The sequence below is a fragment of the Macaca fascicularis genome, chromosome 3 (assembly GCF_037993035.2).
Source record: "Macaca fascicularis isolate 582-1 chromosome 3, T2T-MFA8v1.1".
In the NCBI taxonomy this organism is placed as follows: domain Eukaryota; kingdom Metazoa; phylum Chordata; class Mammalia; order Primates; family Cercopithecidae; genus Macaca; species Macaca fascicularis.
The window spans coordinates 195747623-195764638 of record NC_088377.1 but is presented as its reverse complement, the minus strand read 5'-3'; the positions used below and the strand labels follow the sequence as shown (position 1 = coordinate 195764638).

At 37.7% G+C, this 17016-nt stretch overlaps 1 protein-coding gene across 7 annotated transcripts in view; it reads right to left on the bottom strand.

Moving 5' to 3' along the window:
• The window catches only part of DPP6 (dipeptidyl peptidase like 6), a 1022456-nt gene that overhangs the window by 415402 nt on the left and 590038 nt on the right, over window positions 1-17016 (bottom strand). For all 7 annotated transcript variants that reach the window (XM_005551244.4, XM_074036440.1, XM_045387368.2 and 4 more), the window contains exon 3: window positions 1831-1929. In XM_005551244.4, coding sequence (XP_005551301.3) covers window positions 1831-1929 — 99 coding nt within the window. The remainder of the gene's footprint in view (window positions 1-1830; window positions 1930-17016) is intronic.

The following is a 17016-nucleotide window of genomic DNA, read 5'->3' as shown; positions in this document are numbered from 1 at the left end:
GATCTGCCTGCCTCGGCGTCCCAAAGTGTGAGCCACTGTGCCCTACCTCACTCATTTTTTTTTAAAATACCACAAGTCTAAGTGTTTTGTTTTGTTTTCGTAACTGCTGGGCATTGTTTCTCAGCTCGGTTTTGGTTTCCCCAACCAGGGTTTAGCAAGACTAACATTCTAGACCCAACATTCTTCCAGGGCTCTATTCTCAGCCTTCTCTAACAAGCTCCTAGCCATCGCTTTAAGACTGAGTTTGTGCACTGTTGCTGGGATGTCCTTTGAGAAGAAAGAACTTCAGATCCTCCTCTCTGCATCTGGTGTGTTAAGATTCCCATTGGCTGCTCAGATTTGTCTCCAACACAGCTTTGAGCTCCTCACGGAGAGTAGTCATGTTTTTCTCCGAAGGTCTACCTGCAGCATGCCACAAGTGCTTGCCTTTGCTGATGCAGCGGGTGAACACAAGCATACAGCAGACACCAGGTCAGCCGAAAACAAAACGCAAAATCAATTCCTCCGCCAAACAAAAAGGCCTCTGTGCTTTTTTTTTTTTTAATTTCTGTGTGCCCTTGGTATTCATGATATACTGCTCTCGTTTCTCCCCATTTTTCTAAAATGCATTCCTTCTGAGATCCATCTACTTTTTTCATTTCTTAAAAATGAAAAAAGATCTCAGACGGAATTCATTTTAGAAATCTGACCCTTAGATTAGCAACAGTAGAGGACAAAAGAGAAGTGGTTGCCCTAAGCAGGAGGCTAATAGCCAAGAGTCATTGTTAATTGATTTCTGAGAGTTTGTGAAGCATGAAAAGGCATTTCAGAAGCAGTTTGACAGAAAAAAAAAATACGACGACACTTGATCGCTCAGCAAAACAGGACGGTGGGCAGAGCACTGAATTGGAAGTCAGGGGACAGGCTGTTAGCCACAGCTTGCACTCATCAGCTCTGTGACCTCAGAAAAGTCACTTGATCTCTCTGGACCTCGTTTATTATAAAAGCAAGGATCTGAACTAGACTTTGATCACTATAAAGGTTCTCTGACCTGAGGATAAACCTTCAAGTGTATTCCACTGAAGCAAAGACTAAATGTAAGCAACAGCAATGCAGACAACAGGGAGATGCTGTCAACTTGGCCTGCGGAGGGATGGGTGCATCTTCCATGAATGCACTTGAATTATTTCAGATGCAATGAGAAGAAATAGATTATGTTCTGAACCAACACAGGCATTATGAACATATGCCTTCTGCCCCCATCTGTATTTTGTTCTGTTGTTTTTTTTTAAAAAAAAAATCCCCCACACAAGGAAAGTAGATTTAATCCAAATTAAAGTTCAACAGGGAAAATAAATGAATCTGCATCCGCGCACGGCACTCCATGGTTCATTTGGAAGCTATTCTACAAGAACCCCGTGAGTCGCTTTTGGTCCTTCTGCCTAACGGAAAGAGGGCAAGAGAACAAAAGGGAATGAAGATTGTGGAGAAGGAAGGAAAGCTCACCGTGCCCTGCACTGTTTCTGTTGCTGAGCAACACCCCACAGCTCCCCCAGGGAAATGGTGTCTCTGGGAGGTGGCACACGGAGGACCCGTCTTCAGCAGACCCATTTCTCATTGAGTGAAGGCTGTGCGGATGCTTGGGAGGCAACACCATTACAAAAACCTGATTTCACCAGATACACACTTTCATAGAATGATAATCTGACGGTGATCGCAGCAAAAGCTCTGTAGATCCCCTTTTGTGGCCAAAGGGGGAAATCTGAGAGGCAAATTACTAGACCCAACCTATTGAAAGTGGGGGTGAGGCGTGGGGAAGCGATGTCCCGTGCATGAAGGACCTGGACTTACCACTTATCCACTTAGCCTCGGGGTCATGAATTTTGAAGTCTTCACTGAAGAGATCTTCCACAGTGACCTTCTTCTTTTGAGACAGACTGTTATCTTCCGCTAGAAAAAAAAAAAAAAGAAAGAGTTAAACTTGTTTCATAATTAGTAAAATGCGAGGACCATAAACATTGATTGCCTTTCGTAAACAGTATGGATGGGAACACACATCATGTCCATCAGTGAATGAGGATAAAAGCCAGTCTCGCATTCTGTTTTTAAGTAAACTATCAAAATCTATGCTAAGGAGATCACGGTTCAGTAGAATAGCATCGTGCCTCCTCACCCACACCTGCAGCATGTAAGTGATCATATTTCTTAGTAGAGAGGTAAATAATTCTTTCAAGATTGGTTTATGAACAATAGGGTGGGAATAGTTGAGAGGAAGGCACGGATATCCAGAATGGATCTCAGTCATATGATGTAATTGATCATTCATGAAACATTCATTAAGTGCAACATTTTGGCTGCTGGGAATTCAAAGACACAGAAAATATTCCTTAGGTCTTCATTCTTCACAAGCATCACTTGTGCCTGGCTGTCTCTGGATTGTGGGTTAGTTCTTGTTCAGACAGGATAAAACCCCAATTATCTTTACACAAACTACCAGATTCTGACTTGCCACATCTCAGTTACAAGGCTTAGGAGTAAGCACTTGGGATAAGCCTGTGAACACACTCAGCTAATATTCATCCCAGGAGGAGATGTTTAGTTAATGGCACCAGTGGGTGAGACTTTAAAAATCTGAGAGCTTTTATCCTGTATTTCCAGGGGTCAAAGCTTCTAGAGTTTTTGCTCCTCCTCAGAAGAGGCTCTCTCCATTAGAGGCACAAAAATCCACTTACTGACTTTGAAATGACACAGGGCTGTCAGCTTGCCTGACCTGTGAGCCTACAGGCCAGGCCATTCCACCACCTTCACTTCTGTGATACTAATAAGAAACTCCTCTGTATATTAACTTGACCATATCTGATGGGTATTATCTGCCTGGGATGCTTATTTACTTCCCTGCCTCTTAAATAGAAGATGCTAAATACCATTGCACATTTTTTTTCAAAGACTTCCAGTTCTCATTTCAACAGTTTCCTGTTGTGCTGCTATGTGGGGTGATCTTGATGCTAATCGAGGTGCATTATGTCTGTGTGCATTGCACATTCAGGGTCTGGGTGCATTCCACATTCAGTGGCTCTAGATCTGTGTGCTTTTGTATTTCAATGTCTGGTGGGTATGTCTGTTTCTTTTTCAATTTCTGGCTGTTACACTTTTTTGACTGTTGTTCTTGACCTTGACAGAACCATTTGCCTTTTTTTTTTTTTTTTTTTTTTGAGCAGCAGCAAGATTTATTGCAAAGAATGAAAGAATAAAGCTTCCACAGTGTGGAAGGGGACCCGAGCAGGTTGCCCCCATTTGCCTCTTTTAATTTTCTGTTTTGAACTCTCTGGCAGGTTAGAAAAACAGAAAGAAATTTTGTTAGGATTACATAAACATATAGGAATAAATAATCTCTAAATAAAATATTCAAAGCTTCTAGGACCCTAGTACATTGCAGAGGTGTTATTATGTCACTTTTGCTTTCTTCCTTTTGGGTCTGGATGTTGGCAAATTATTGAAGTTGTCAGAAAAGTCATATATTCCTTTGTGCATTGATTGATCTCTTGAATATCAAATAGGGTTACTGTGGTTAGCAGTCTTTTGAAAATTACAGAATGCTGCGACTCAAGGTGGCCTTATTGTGAGACTTGACTGTATATGGAGCTATCCTGGGTGCTGAACATAGCACATTAAACCAAACCAAGTTCTTTCTTCGCTCTAGGAGCTTTCTAGGTGTGGATGAAGCAGCCCCACGAAAAGGCACAGGGCTTCAAACATGACGCACTTCCATATGCACGACAATAAATGAGAATTTTAAAAATTACTAGACATTGATCTAATAAAGTTACACTGTGATCTTAAGAAATCTAAAACTTTCTGAGACATTCTTAAATACATAGTCAGAAAATAAATAATCACGATAAAATTTACATTTTATCTGATTAAACTTCACTATTCAAGAATGATTCTAGCCACACAACTTAAGGTATCTATGTGTCTCGTAAGAAAAAACATGTAAGACTGCCATTTAAACAGACTTTGGAAATAAAAGATGAAAAGGCAATGTATTCACTTTCTGAAAATCTTTCTTTTTATACATGTATTTTATTTTTAAAACTGTAATTTTATTTGTTTTTTAAAGATATTTTTAAAACACCTAAGACTTCTATATAGGGAAAGTATGTGGTGGAGGCATTATGTTATATGCTATTAAAAGTGCTTCACTCAAGCCAGGACATGACTCTGTCCTTAATTAGCTCTGTCTCCTTAAGAGACTCACTGCTGGCCTCTCTGGACCTAGATGGCTCATTTGCACATTCAACTGATATCTAATTCATTGGTTTATGGTTTGATTCATTCCCAAAATCATCTGAGATAATGACAGGCACAGGTGACTGCCACATTCCACAAACCACGCTGAGCCCTGAAGAAGAGAAAGGCCTTATACAAGCTCACAGAGCAGGGAGCCAAAGTGGAATGAATGACCAGAACACAGCAGGGATGGTACCGAGAGGAACAGGGCATGTCCTGCTAATATGGAAGCAGACTATTAAATAAGAAAGTGGGAGGGATTCCAGGAGAACTTGCTGAAGGAAAGAGGCTACTAGCCAAGATAAAGGAGAGAGAAAAACATTCAAGCTAGGAAGGATCATAGGGCAGGAAGATGTTGGTGGATGCAGTATTTTCAGGAGATTGTGTGTGTTGGCACTGGCGTGGCAGACAGTGTGAACAGGAAACACCTAGAGGGGAAGGGAGATTCTCTCATGGTATTTGATATTCTGAAATTCCATTAGAAAATGTCCACTTGTGGATTTTCTTTAAATATTCTACTTAACAGTCAGTAATATTTTCAGCTGAAAGACTACCTTTCTTCACATCAGGAATACTACCAATAATTATCTCATAAAATATGACTCCTCCAGCATTTGATCCCCTCCTTCCAGAATCCCATCTGGGCTGTGCCAGAGCTTCTAGGTCAACCCCCACACCTTGGACTTTTTCTTAAGTTTTTCTACCTTTTTATGGCTCTGGGAGTATTTGGATGATTTCTTCAGTGCAGCCTCCTATTTGTCAATATTTTAATACACCTTGACTATTCTATTACCCAACTAAGGATTTAAATTTAAAATAATTACATGTTAATATCTAATATGTCTAAATAACCTTTTCAAGATCATCTACTCATATTTTATAGTTTCATGCTTCTTTAGTAGAGTCATAGTTCTTTGAAAAATCTAAAATGCCATTTTCTGTTTTCCCTATTGATTTAAATTTCTTTGGATTTTGGTTTTCAGGTGTGTTGGGTTGGATTCTGCTTCACAGGGGGATGTTTTCTGAAGAGGCCTTGTGGTTCTTGGTTGTAAGCTTTTGTCTTACAAGTGTTCTGGGTCTTGAGAGGCCCCTGGTTGGGTGGTCCTCAGGCAGTTTTGAGACTCTGTCTAGGTAACAGCTCTAAACTAAGTCTTGGGTGGCCATTTGGGCTAGAGCCTTTTCCCCCAAATGGGTGACGTGATCTGAGGCCTTCTGACCACAAACCCAGTTTTCAGGCAGGGGCTCCATGTACCCCTGGTCTCTCATGAAAACCAACCTTCCAAGCCCCCCTGTTGTGCCTGTCTTCAGTCTCTATGACTTGAGGATGATGGAAATTTGGCCTTCCCTCCTGCTGTAGGTTTTTACCTGTTCCTTCTTGTGAGGATGCCTTCCCTTTCAATCCAGGTATGTGAAGAACTCCTGCTCTTGTTTTTGAGAAAGAAGCAGCTATGCTTTTGTTTGCTTTTTTGTTATTATTATACTTTATGTTCTAGGGTACATGTGTACAACGTGCAGGTTTCTTACATATGTTTGTTTGCTTTTTGAGATGGAGTCATGCTCTGTCACCCAGGCTGGAGTGCAGTGGCACAATCTTGGCTCACTGCACCCTCCGCCTCCCACATTCAAACGATTCTCCTGCCTCAGCCTCCTGAGTAGCTGGGATTAAAGGCACCTGCCACCAAGCCCGGCTAATTTTTGTATTTTTAGTAGAGACGGGGTTTCACTATATTAGCCAGGCTGGTCTCGAACTCTTGACCTTAGGTGATCTGCCCACCGCGGCCTCCCAAAGTGCTGGGATTACAGGTGTGAGCCACCATGCCCGGCTGTAGCTATGTTTTTTGTTATTTATTTTGCTGTCACTTCTACATTCTTGCCATCAAAACAAGGAACATTTCTGTGCTCAACCTTCCTTCTTAAACTGGAAGGCAACATAAAGTTGGCGATGCAAGAGGGGGCAGCGGCTTTCACTGCTTGGATTTCGTCCCGAAGGCAATTCAGGGATCACTGAAAAATAAAGTTCCTCCCAGCCCTTTAGCTTGATATATTATAGAAAACTCCGTGGCACTGCAAACTGACTTGGCCTGGTTAGCTCACCAGCATGGAAAGGCATGCTGAAATCTGCAGTGATGTAGTTATGCTTTACGGAGGCCAATGTGTAATGCAAATTTCTCAGCCTCCTTTCCCTTCCTCAGATATTTGTTAAATAGTAAAATTCCTGGAGAACGCTTTGGAACTCCTTCTCTAAATATTTTTAATACCAGAAAACTAGAAATAAATCCCATCACCCGAGCATAGCTGCTGGCGGGACATGCAATCCCTGCAAGTGGAGGTGAGCTACCGACAAACTCAGCTTGACAACAAAGAAAACCTACCCGAAGAGTCCAAGACTTTCTGTAAGGTTCTGCTTTTGTGAGCAATTTGGAATAACTGACAACTCTAAAGTGCTTTATGGTCTTCCAAGTGCAATGATATTTATGATTTCTCCTGATACCCACCATAACGAAGAGGAAGGAAAGTTACACTGAGCTACTGAGAGGATAAATGACTCTTCCAAAGATGTGAGAGGAATCGGTTGGCAGATGTCAAGCATTAGGTATTTTCAAAACTCAAAGGAGACAAGGGCTTGGTGGGCTAGCTTTACAGGGGAGACAGACCCCCAAGCTGAGGCTCAGAGTAAAGCACTCTTTGCATTTAGAACAATTTGTATGTTATTCCTACAAAATGGATACGATTTGCTTGCTTCCTTACCAACACTTCACAAAAACAGGAGGAAATCAAAGAAGCTGTCTGTTTTCCAATGTCTGTACCATTAATTCACAAATTCCAATGAGATCACTTTTGCTTAAAAATAAACCACTGCATCCTGTTCCATCAGCGATGGACCTAACACAGATGCTGCTAAGTAACAAGGAAAAAGCTCAATGAGAACACAGGAAACACATCATTTCGTTCTGCCAGCATATTTATTGACTGAGTACCCTGTGTCAGGCCCTGTGGATGCTGGAACAAGACTTCCAATTATATTTCTTTCTTTTTTCTTAAAGTAAAAGAGATAGAATCCATACTATGTGTTGCCGGTGCTACTTCTATTTCCTTGGTAGATTCTTATCATAATGAAAGAATACATTCATATCATGCTATGCCATCAAGAGATTAGAAACAATGAAATTTAAAACCAGGTAGCATGTCTGCAAATCACCATATGAACCTTGGGGATTTCGACTGAATCCTGAATTAAACTGTCCCACTGGCAGACTGTTCACCATATGAATCCATAGGTCAGAGCTGAAATGGTAACATCTCATCCATACACAAAAACCCTAGAGATGGAAGGAAGCCACGGCAGCAGCTGTGAGTCAGGGGAACACTCTCTCTCCTTACGAAGAGTGAGATTTACTCCAAAATACATAAAAATATATTTCTCTGAAGAAATCTCTCTAGAACCTTCCAACCCCAAATGTAAGAAATGAAATAACTATTGTTGGGATAAGAATTGCATTAAATAATCTTACCTGAGTGATGCTAGAGAAGCTACAAGAAAATGTACAGTCAATACCTCTTTACAATGTGTGTGGGTGTTTTACTTTCTGAAAGTTGATCATGTTTTCTTTTGTGCTACCAGGAGCTACTATCAATGAACTAGTTATTTGCTTTCAAGTCTATTTCCCATACTAGCTTGATATTTTCCTTTCCTGTTTTAGTTAGGAATTGCGACTTCATCTCTCCAAGGGGCCTGGCAAACAGTCCATTTCTTTTGAATGAAGAAAGCATTTGTTTTAAAAATCTGTGCCTTTGCTTGTGTTTCTGCTTACTTTTTTGTAATGCAGGCTTTGTGTTACTAAAGTATATTATTTATGGTTATACTCCAGACTGACGTCTATAAAAAGTCTCACAGAGATACTAATTTATCTTAAAAGCTTTTCCTTACAAGTTCACATGTCTTCAAATCATCTAAGAAAACTAGTAGCATAATACCAAAATTAGTCACATAATACTTTTTATTGAAATCGTAGAAACTAAGTCATCAGCATTATTCAGCACATCTTATGAACTAAGAAATTGTGGTTATGCTTTATTTTAAGCTTCTAAATCAAATACATCAAAGGTATTCATTCCCTCTTCATGTCCTTACCTCCATTCTTTTAGATCTAGGAAATAAACTGAAGCCTTAAAATATATTCTGCAGCCTGTTTGCTTTAGTGAGTAACAGCCATTAGGCACCTGTGACTTCACATATGTGGATAGGTTGATATGTTTCCCTACCTAGTTTATTCCTTTCTTGACACCTTTATTAGAGATAAAATTTACATACCATAAAACTTAGCCATTTAAAATCTACAATACAATGGTTTTAGTATGTTCACAGAGTTGTGTACCATTACTGACCTAAATTTGGAACATTTTCATTACCCCCAAAAGATTAGCATAACAATTAGCAGCACTCCCCATTCCTTCACATCTCTCTTCAGCTCTTCGCAACCAAAAATCTTCTTTCTCTCTAACATTTGGCTATTCTGGACATTTAATATAGATGGAATCATACAATATGCATTTTGTCATGACTGGCTTATTTCACTTAGCATTGTGTTTTCAAAGTTCATCTATGTTGTAATATGTACAGAATGTACCAGTACTTCATTCCTTTTTATAGATGAATAATATTACAAGCTAATGATGTTGAGCATCTTTTCATGCACTTACTGGTTATTTTTATATCTTCTTTGGAGAAATGTGTCACTTTATTCAGATTATAAAAAATGCTGAAATTAAGAGATTCACTGTCAAGAAAGATACTGCCATCCTGACAGCATGGGTGAAAAACCTTTGCTAATACCTTGAAAGATCAAAAGGTAAGTATTCAGTCACACAAAAGGCCCTTTGAAGAGCTTAAATGTGTGATTCACAGACCCCAAAGCTCTCTCAGCGGAAGCCAAACATAGAGATGAAAGTATCTAGAAGAATCCTAGGGAAGAGCCACTTGTTTAATGGAATGAATTCCCATGACATACATAGAAGATGCACAGATTCTTAAGAATTTATATCTGTAGAAACATTGCCAGCTTGGACTGAAAAGGAGAGAGGGAGCATGAAACGAATAAAGGCTGTTGGACTCTGTATTAGCCCGTTCTCACACTGCTGTAAGGAACTACCTGAGACTGGGTAATTTATAATGAAATGACGTTTAATTGGCTCACAGTTCTGCATGGCTGGGGAGGCCTCAGGAAACTTACAATTGTGTTAGAAGGAAAAGGGGAAGCAAGCACCTTGTGACGTGGTGACAGGAGAGAAAGAAAGCAAAGAGGGAGGTGCCACACACTTTTAAACAAGCAGATCTCGTGAGAACTCTATCACAAGACAACACTAGGGGGATGGTGCTAAACCATTAGAAACCACCCCCATGATCCAATCACCTCCCACCAGCCTCTCATTCAACACGTTAGGATTACAATTTGACATGAGATTTGGGTGGGAACACAGAACCAAACCATATCAGACCCCCAGAATTATCAGGCAGAAAACATGCTTATAAAACTACTCAGCTACAAGCTCAAGCTGCCATTCATGAAGAAGAAGGATGACTCCCAGAGGGCAGACCTGAGAGCCCTAGGATACTATTCCCAAGCCTGTAAACCTAATGCAGTTTCCCCAACTGAATTTGGAAGTTGTTTGGAACTAGTGACTCCTTTTTTTCCCCTTTTTGAACAAGAATGTCTATAACTGTCATCCTATACTTGTCCCACTACTGTGTTTTCCTCTCCAGTTTCTCAGACCCACTGTAGAGATGAATTGTGCTTTGGATAGAGTATTCCCAGAGGACTACTCAAAACTCATTCAGATGATTTCAATATTAAAATCTGGGAACTCTGAACTGATGAGATCACAGACTTTGAGTTGATACTATAATAGGTTGAGATTTCTGGGGATCTTGGGGTAGAGTGAATGAATGTGCTTTATAGATGAGAAGGATGTGAATCTTTGTGGGTCAGAGAACAGAAATGTTAGGTAAGACAGGGCCATCCCAAAGATGTCCATGTGCATGGGTATTATGTACTGAATTGTACCTACCAACACATCCATATGTTGATGCCCTAACCCCCAATATGATTCTATTTGGAGATAGAGCCTTTAAGGAAGAAACTGAAGTTAAATGAGATAAGAGGGTGAAGCTCTAATCTGGTAGGACTAGTGTACTTAAAAAAAGAGGAAGAGAAACAAGAACTCTCTTTTCCTCTCTTCATGCACACATATGTGCACTCACAGAGAAAAATCAGGGAGAAGATACAGCAAGAAGGTGAGGTCTGCAGGCCAGGAAGGGAGAATTCACCAGAAACTAACCCTGCTGGCACCTTGATCTTGGACTTCCAGCCTCCAGAAGTGTGAGAAATGACATTCTGTATTTATTTATTTATATTATACTTTAAGTTCTGGGATACATGTGCAGAATGTGCAGGTGTGTTATATAGGTATACATGTGCCATGGTGGTTTTCTGCACCCATCAACCCATCATCTACATTAGGTATTTCTCCTAATGCTATCCCTCCCCTTGTCCCCTACCCCCGACAGTCAGTCAGAAGAGACCAAAAAAAGAATAAAGAAGGATGTAGTATGCCTACAAGATCTAGAAAAGAGCCTCAATAGGGCAAATATAAGAGTTGTTGGCTGAATCAGGAGGCTGAGAAAGAGAGAGATAGAAAGTTTATTCAAAGGGATAATAACAGAGAACTTCCCAAATCTACAAAAAGATATCAATCTTCAAGTACAAGAAGGTTATAGAACACAAGCAGATTTAACCCAAAGAAGACTACCTCAAGACATTTAATAATCAAACTCTCAAAGGTCAAGGATAAAGAAAGGATCTTAAAAGTGGCAAGAGAAAAATAACATATAATAGAGCTCCAGAACCTCTGGCAGCAGACTTTTCTGTAGAAACCTTACAAGCCAGGAGAGAGTGGCATGGCATATTTAAAGCCCTGAAAGGAAAAAACATTTATCCTAGAATAGTATATTCTGTGAAAATATCCTTCAAACACGAAGGAGAAATAAAGACTTTACCAGACAAACAAAAGCTGAATGATTTCATCAATCCCAGACCTCTCCTACAATAAATGCTAAAGGGAATTTTTCAATTTGAAAGAAAAGGATGTAAATGAGCAATAAGAAGTCGTCTGAAGGTGCAAAATTCCATATAGTGACTACACAGAAAAACACAGAATATTATAACAGTATAGCTTGGATGTGTTAACTCATATCTTGAGTAGAAAGACTAAAAGATGAACTGATCAAAAATAATAACTACAAAAACTTTTCAAGACATAGACAGTACAAGAAGATACAAATAGAAACAACAAAAAGTTAAAAAATAGATAAAGTGTATACTTTTTGTTGGTTTTCTCTATGCTTGTTAGTTTTTTTGTTTATTCAATCAGTATTAACTTGTCATCAGTTCAAAATAATGGGTTATATTATTTGCAAACTTCATGGTAACCTGAAATCAAAAAAACAAACAACATATGCACAAAAAGTAAAAAGCAAGAAATTAAAACATACCACCAGATAAAATCACCTTCATGAAATGGAATACAGGAAAAAGGGTAAGAAGAAAGAGAAGACTGCAAAACAATCAGAAAACAACAAAATGGCAGGAGTTAGTTTTTACTTATCAATAATAACCTTGAATGTAAACAAACATACATCAAAAGCCATAGAGTGGCTGAATGGATAACAAAAGACCCAATGATTTGTTTGTTGCCTACACGAAACACACTTTACCTATAAAGACACACAGACTTAAAATAAAGGGATGGAAAAACACATTCCATGCCAATGGAAACCAAAAAAGAGCAAGAGTAGCTATTTTATATCCAACAAAATAGATGTCATGACAAAAACTATAAAAAGAGACAAAGAAAGTCATAATACAATGATAAAGTGGTCAATTCAGCATGCGGTTATAACAGTTGTAAATATATATGCACCCAACACTGAAGTACTCAGATATATAAAGCAAATATTATTAAAGCTAAAGAGAGCTATGGACTCCCATACCATAATAGCTAGAGACTTCAAAAACCCCACTTTCATCAGTGGACAAATCATCCAGACAGAAAATCAACAAAGAAACATTGAACTTACTCTGCACTGTAGACCAAACCGAACTAATACATATTTACAGAAGATTTAATCCAATGGCTACAGAAAATACATTCTTCTTCTGAGCACATGGATCATTCTCAAGGACAGACCATATGTTAGGTCACAAAATAAGTCTTAGAACATTCAAAAAGTGAAACTGTATCAAGTATCTTCCCTGACCATGATAGAATAAAACTAGAAATCAATAACAGGAGGAATTTTGGAAACTACACAAACACATGGAAATTTAAAATGTGCTTCTGAATGATCAGGGTGTCAATGAATAAATTAAAAAGAAAATGAAAAAATGTCTTCAAAGGATAATGGAAACATGACATACCAAGACCTATAGGATACAGTGGGAGCAGTAGTAAGAGGAAAGTTTGCAGCTATAAATGCTGACTCAAAAGGCAGAAAAACTTGAAAAACTTCAAATAAAGAACCTAATGATGCATTTTTTATAAACAAGAAAAGCAAGGCAAAGTAAAATTAGTAGAAGAAAATAAATAGTAAAGATTAGAGCAGAAACAAATGCAGTTGAAAGGAAGAAAATAATGTAAAACATTGACAAAACAAAGTCATTTCTTTGAAAAGATTAAAAAAATTGACAAACCTTCAACCAGACTAAGAAAAAAAGCAAGAAGACTCAAATAGATAAAATCGGAGATGAAAAAGGAGACATTACAATCAATACCATAGAAATTCAAAGGATCATTAGAGGCTACTATGAGCAACTATATGCCAATAAATTGGAAAAACTAGAAGAAATGAACAAATTCCTAGATACATACAACCTACCAAGACTGAACCATGAAGAAATCCAAAACCTGAACAAGCCAGTAACAAGTAACAAGACCAAAGTCATGATAAAAAGTCTCCTCACAAAGAAAAGCCTAGGACTTGATGAATTTCACCAAACATTTAAAGAAACACGAATACCAGTCCTACTCAACCTATTCCAAAATACAGAAGAGGAAGAAATACTTCCACAACACATTCTACAAGGCCAGTAATACCCTGGTACCAAAACCAACAAAGACACATTTTAAAAAGAAAACTACAGGCCAATATCCCTGATGAACATTGATGCAAAAATCCTCAGGAAAATGCTAGCAAATCCAATTCAACAACACGTTAAAAAGATCATCCACCATGACCAACTGGGATTTGTCCCAGGGATGCAAGGAGTTCAACATATACAAAATAATCAATGTGATATTTAATACATCATATCAACAGAATGAAGGACAAAAACCATTTGATCATTTTGATTGATGCTGAAAAAGCATTTAATAAAATTCAACATACCTTCATGATTTAAAAACCCTAAAAAAACTGTGTATATAAAGAACACACTTCAACACAATAAAAGCCATATATGACAGACCCACAGCTAGTATTATACTGAATGGGGAAACACTGAAAGCATTTTCTCTAAGATCTGGAACATGACAAAGATGCCCACTTTCACCACTATTATTTGATACATTATTGGAAGTCCTAGCTAGAACAATCAGAGAAGAGAAAGAAATAAAGGGCATCCAAACTGGAAGAGAAGTCATATTATCCTTGTTTGTAGATAATGTGATCTTATATTTGGAAAAACCTAAAGATTTCACTAAAAAAAATTAGAACTGATAAACAAATTCGGCAAAGTTGCAAGATATAAACTCAACATACAAAAATCAGTAGTATTTCTATATGCCAGCGGTGAACAATCTGAAAAATAAGTTAAGAAAGTAATTCAATGTATAATCACTGCAAATAAAATAAAATACCCAGGAATTAACCTTACTAAAGAAGAGAAATATCTCTACAATAAAAATGATAAAAGATTGATGAAAGAAATGGAAACAGACATAAAAAATAAAAATATTTTCCATGTTAATGGATTATAAGAATCAATATTGTTAAAATTTCCATACTATCTAAAGCAGTCTACAAGTTCATTGAAATCTCTATCAAAATACTAATGACATTCTTCACAAAAATAGAAATAACTATCCTAAAATTTACATGGAATCACAAAAGACCCAGAATAACCAAAGTTATTCTAAGTAAAATGAAGAAAACCGGATGAATCATATTATCTGACTTATACTGAAATTATACTACAGAGCTATAGTAATCCAAACAGCATGGTACTGGCATGAAAACAGACACAAAGAGCAATGGAACAGAATAGAAAACCTAGAAACAAATCCATATACCTATAGTGAACTCATCTTCAACAAAGTTGCCAAGAACATATATTGGGGAAAGCACAGTCTCTTCAATAAATTATGAAGGAAAAACTGGATATCCATATGCAGAAGAATAAAACTAGACCCTTCCCTCTGACCATATACAAAAATCCAATCAAAATGGATGAAACGCCTAAATGTAAGACCTCAAACTATGAAACTACTAAAAAAAATTTGGGGAAACTCTCCAGGACACTGTATTGGGTAAAAATTTCTTGAGTAAGACCCCATTAGGAAAGGCAACCAAAGCAAAAATGGACACTTGGAATCACATCCAATTAAAATGCTTCTGCGCAGCAAAGGAAACAATCAACAAAGTTAAAAGACAACCCACAGAATGGAGAAAATATTTGCAAACTGTCCATCTGACAAGCAATTCATAAGCAGAATATATAAAGAGGTCAAACAACTCTATAGGAAAACATCTAATAATCCAATTAAAAATGGGCAAAAGATCTGAATAGACATTTCTCAAAAGAAGACATATAAATGGTAAACAAGTATATGATCATCACAGATCATCAGAGAAATGCAAATCAAAGCTATAATGAGATACCATCTTATCCCAGTTTAAATGGCTTACATCCAAAAGACATTCAATAACAAATGCTGACAATGATATGCAGAAAAGGAAACGCTCATACACTCTTGATGAAAATGTAAATTAGTACAACTGCTATGGAGAACAGTTTGGAAGTTCCTCAAAAAACTAAAAACAGAGCTACCATATGATCCAGCAATCCCACTGCTAGGTATGTACCCAAAAGAAAGGAAATCAGTGTATTAAACAGACACTTGCACTCCCATGTTTGTTGCAGACCTGTTTACAATAGCCAAGATTTGGAAGCAACCCAAGTGTCCATCAACAGATGAATGGATCAAGAAAACAAGGTATGTATACACAATGGAGTACTATTCAGCCACAAAAAAATGAATGAGATCTTGTCATTTGCAACAACATGAATGAAACTGGAGGTCATTATGTTAAGTAAAGTAATCTAAGAAAGACAAACTTGGCACAGAAAGACAGACTTGGCATGTTCTCACTTATTTGTGGGAGCCAAAAATTAAACAATTGAACTAATGGAGCTAGGGAGTAGAACAATGGTTATCAGAGGTTGGGAAGGGTAGTGGTGGATGGTGGGGGTGGGCAGAGGGGGATGGTTAAAGGGTACAAAAATAGAGTTAAAAAGAATAAGATTGACTATTTGATAGCACAACAAGGTGACTACAGTCAACAATACTTTACTGTACATTTTAAAATAACTAAAGGGAGAGTATAATTGGATTGTTCATAATACAAAGAAAGGACAAATACTTGAGGGGACAGATACTCTATTTACCCTAGTGTGTTTATTATTTAATGTATGCCTGTATCAAAATACCTCGTGTCCCATAAATATACATACCTACTATGTACCCACAGAAATGAAAAATTAAAAAATGAAATAGTGAATGTTGTAAATGTGTTTTTGATTTTAAAAACCAACTTATTATTTGATGAGAGAGTTTATTAAAGTGAAAAAAACATTGCAAATATTATAGGCATGCACCATGACACCTGGCTAATTTTTGTACTTTTAGCAGAGATGGTGTTTCACCATGTCGACCAGGCTGGTCTCAAACTCCTGACCTCAGGTGATCTGCCTGCCTCAGCCTCCCAAAGTGCTGGGATTACAGGATGAGCCACCATGCCCAGCCAATTTAATATATGTCTACTGTCTACTTTTTTCTATTTATACATATCATTGTGCAATAAAATTAATAAAGTCATGTTCTGATAATAAACATATACTCATACCTGAATTGAGAGCCTAAACCAGTATGTGTCTTCATGATGTACCAACACCAAGGTCAGTTATTAATAATTTAACCTTCCCAAACGACTAGATTGCTGTATAAACACAGGTGTAGTGTGCTCCCATTAGAGAAATAGCGGGTGGGACAATTCTTCACCTGATGCCTATGAGAATAGGCATGCTAAACCTAAAATACTTGTGACACGTAGCAAATACCTTTATACATTGTAAGGGGTGACTTAGTCTCCGAAATCATTATTATTTATCATATACAATGTATATTATTAATTTGAATTTCATTGGCTTCTTTTATCGATCTTCATTTAATCTCCCATCTCCATTAATTTAATAACATAGACTGTAAGTGGAGCTTAAATCTGTTTAGTTGAATGTATGTAAAATAAAAAGAATTAAGTCAATGCTGGAGATTCCTCTTCCTCTCCTCTTCCTTCCTCTTTCTTTCAAATTTTGAAAAACATCAAAATGTATCTTATTGTGAGTGAATTTCATTTCCTTTCTTGGTGGTGAAGATGGTAAAGAACCACCTTTTGAAACTCAGGGGTGTCCCCTA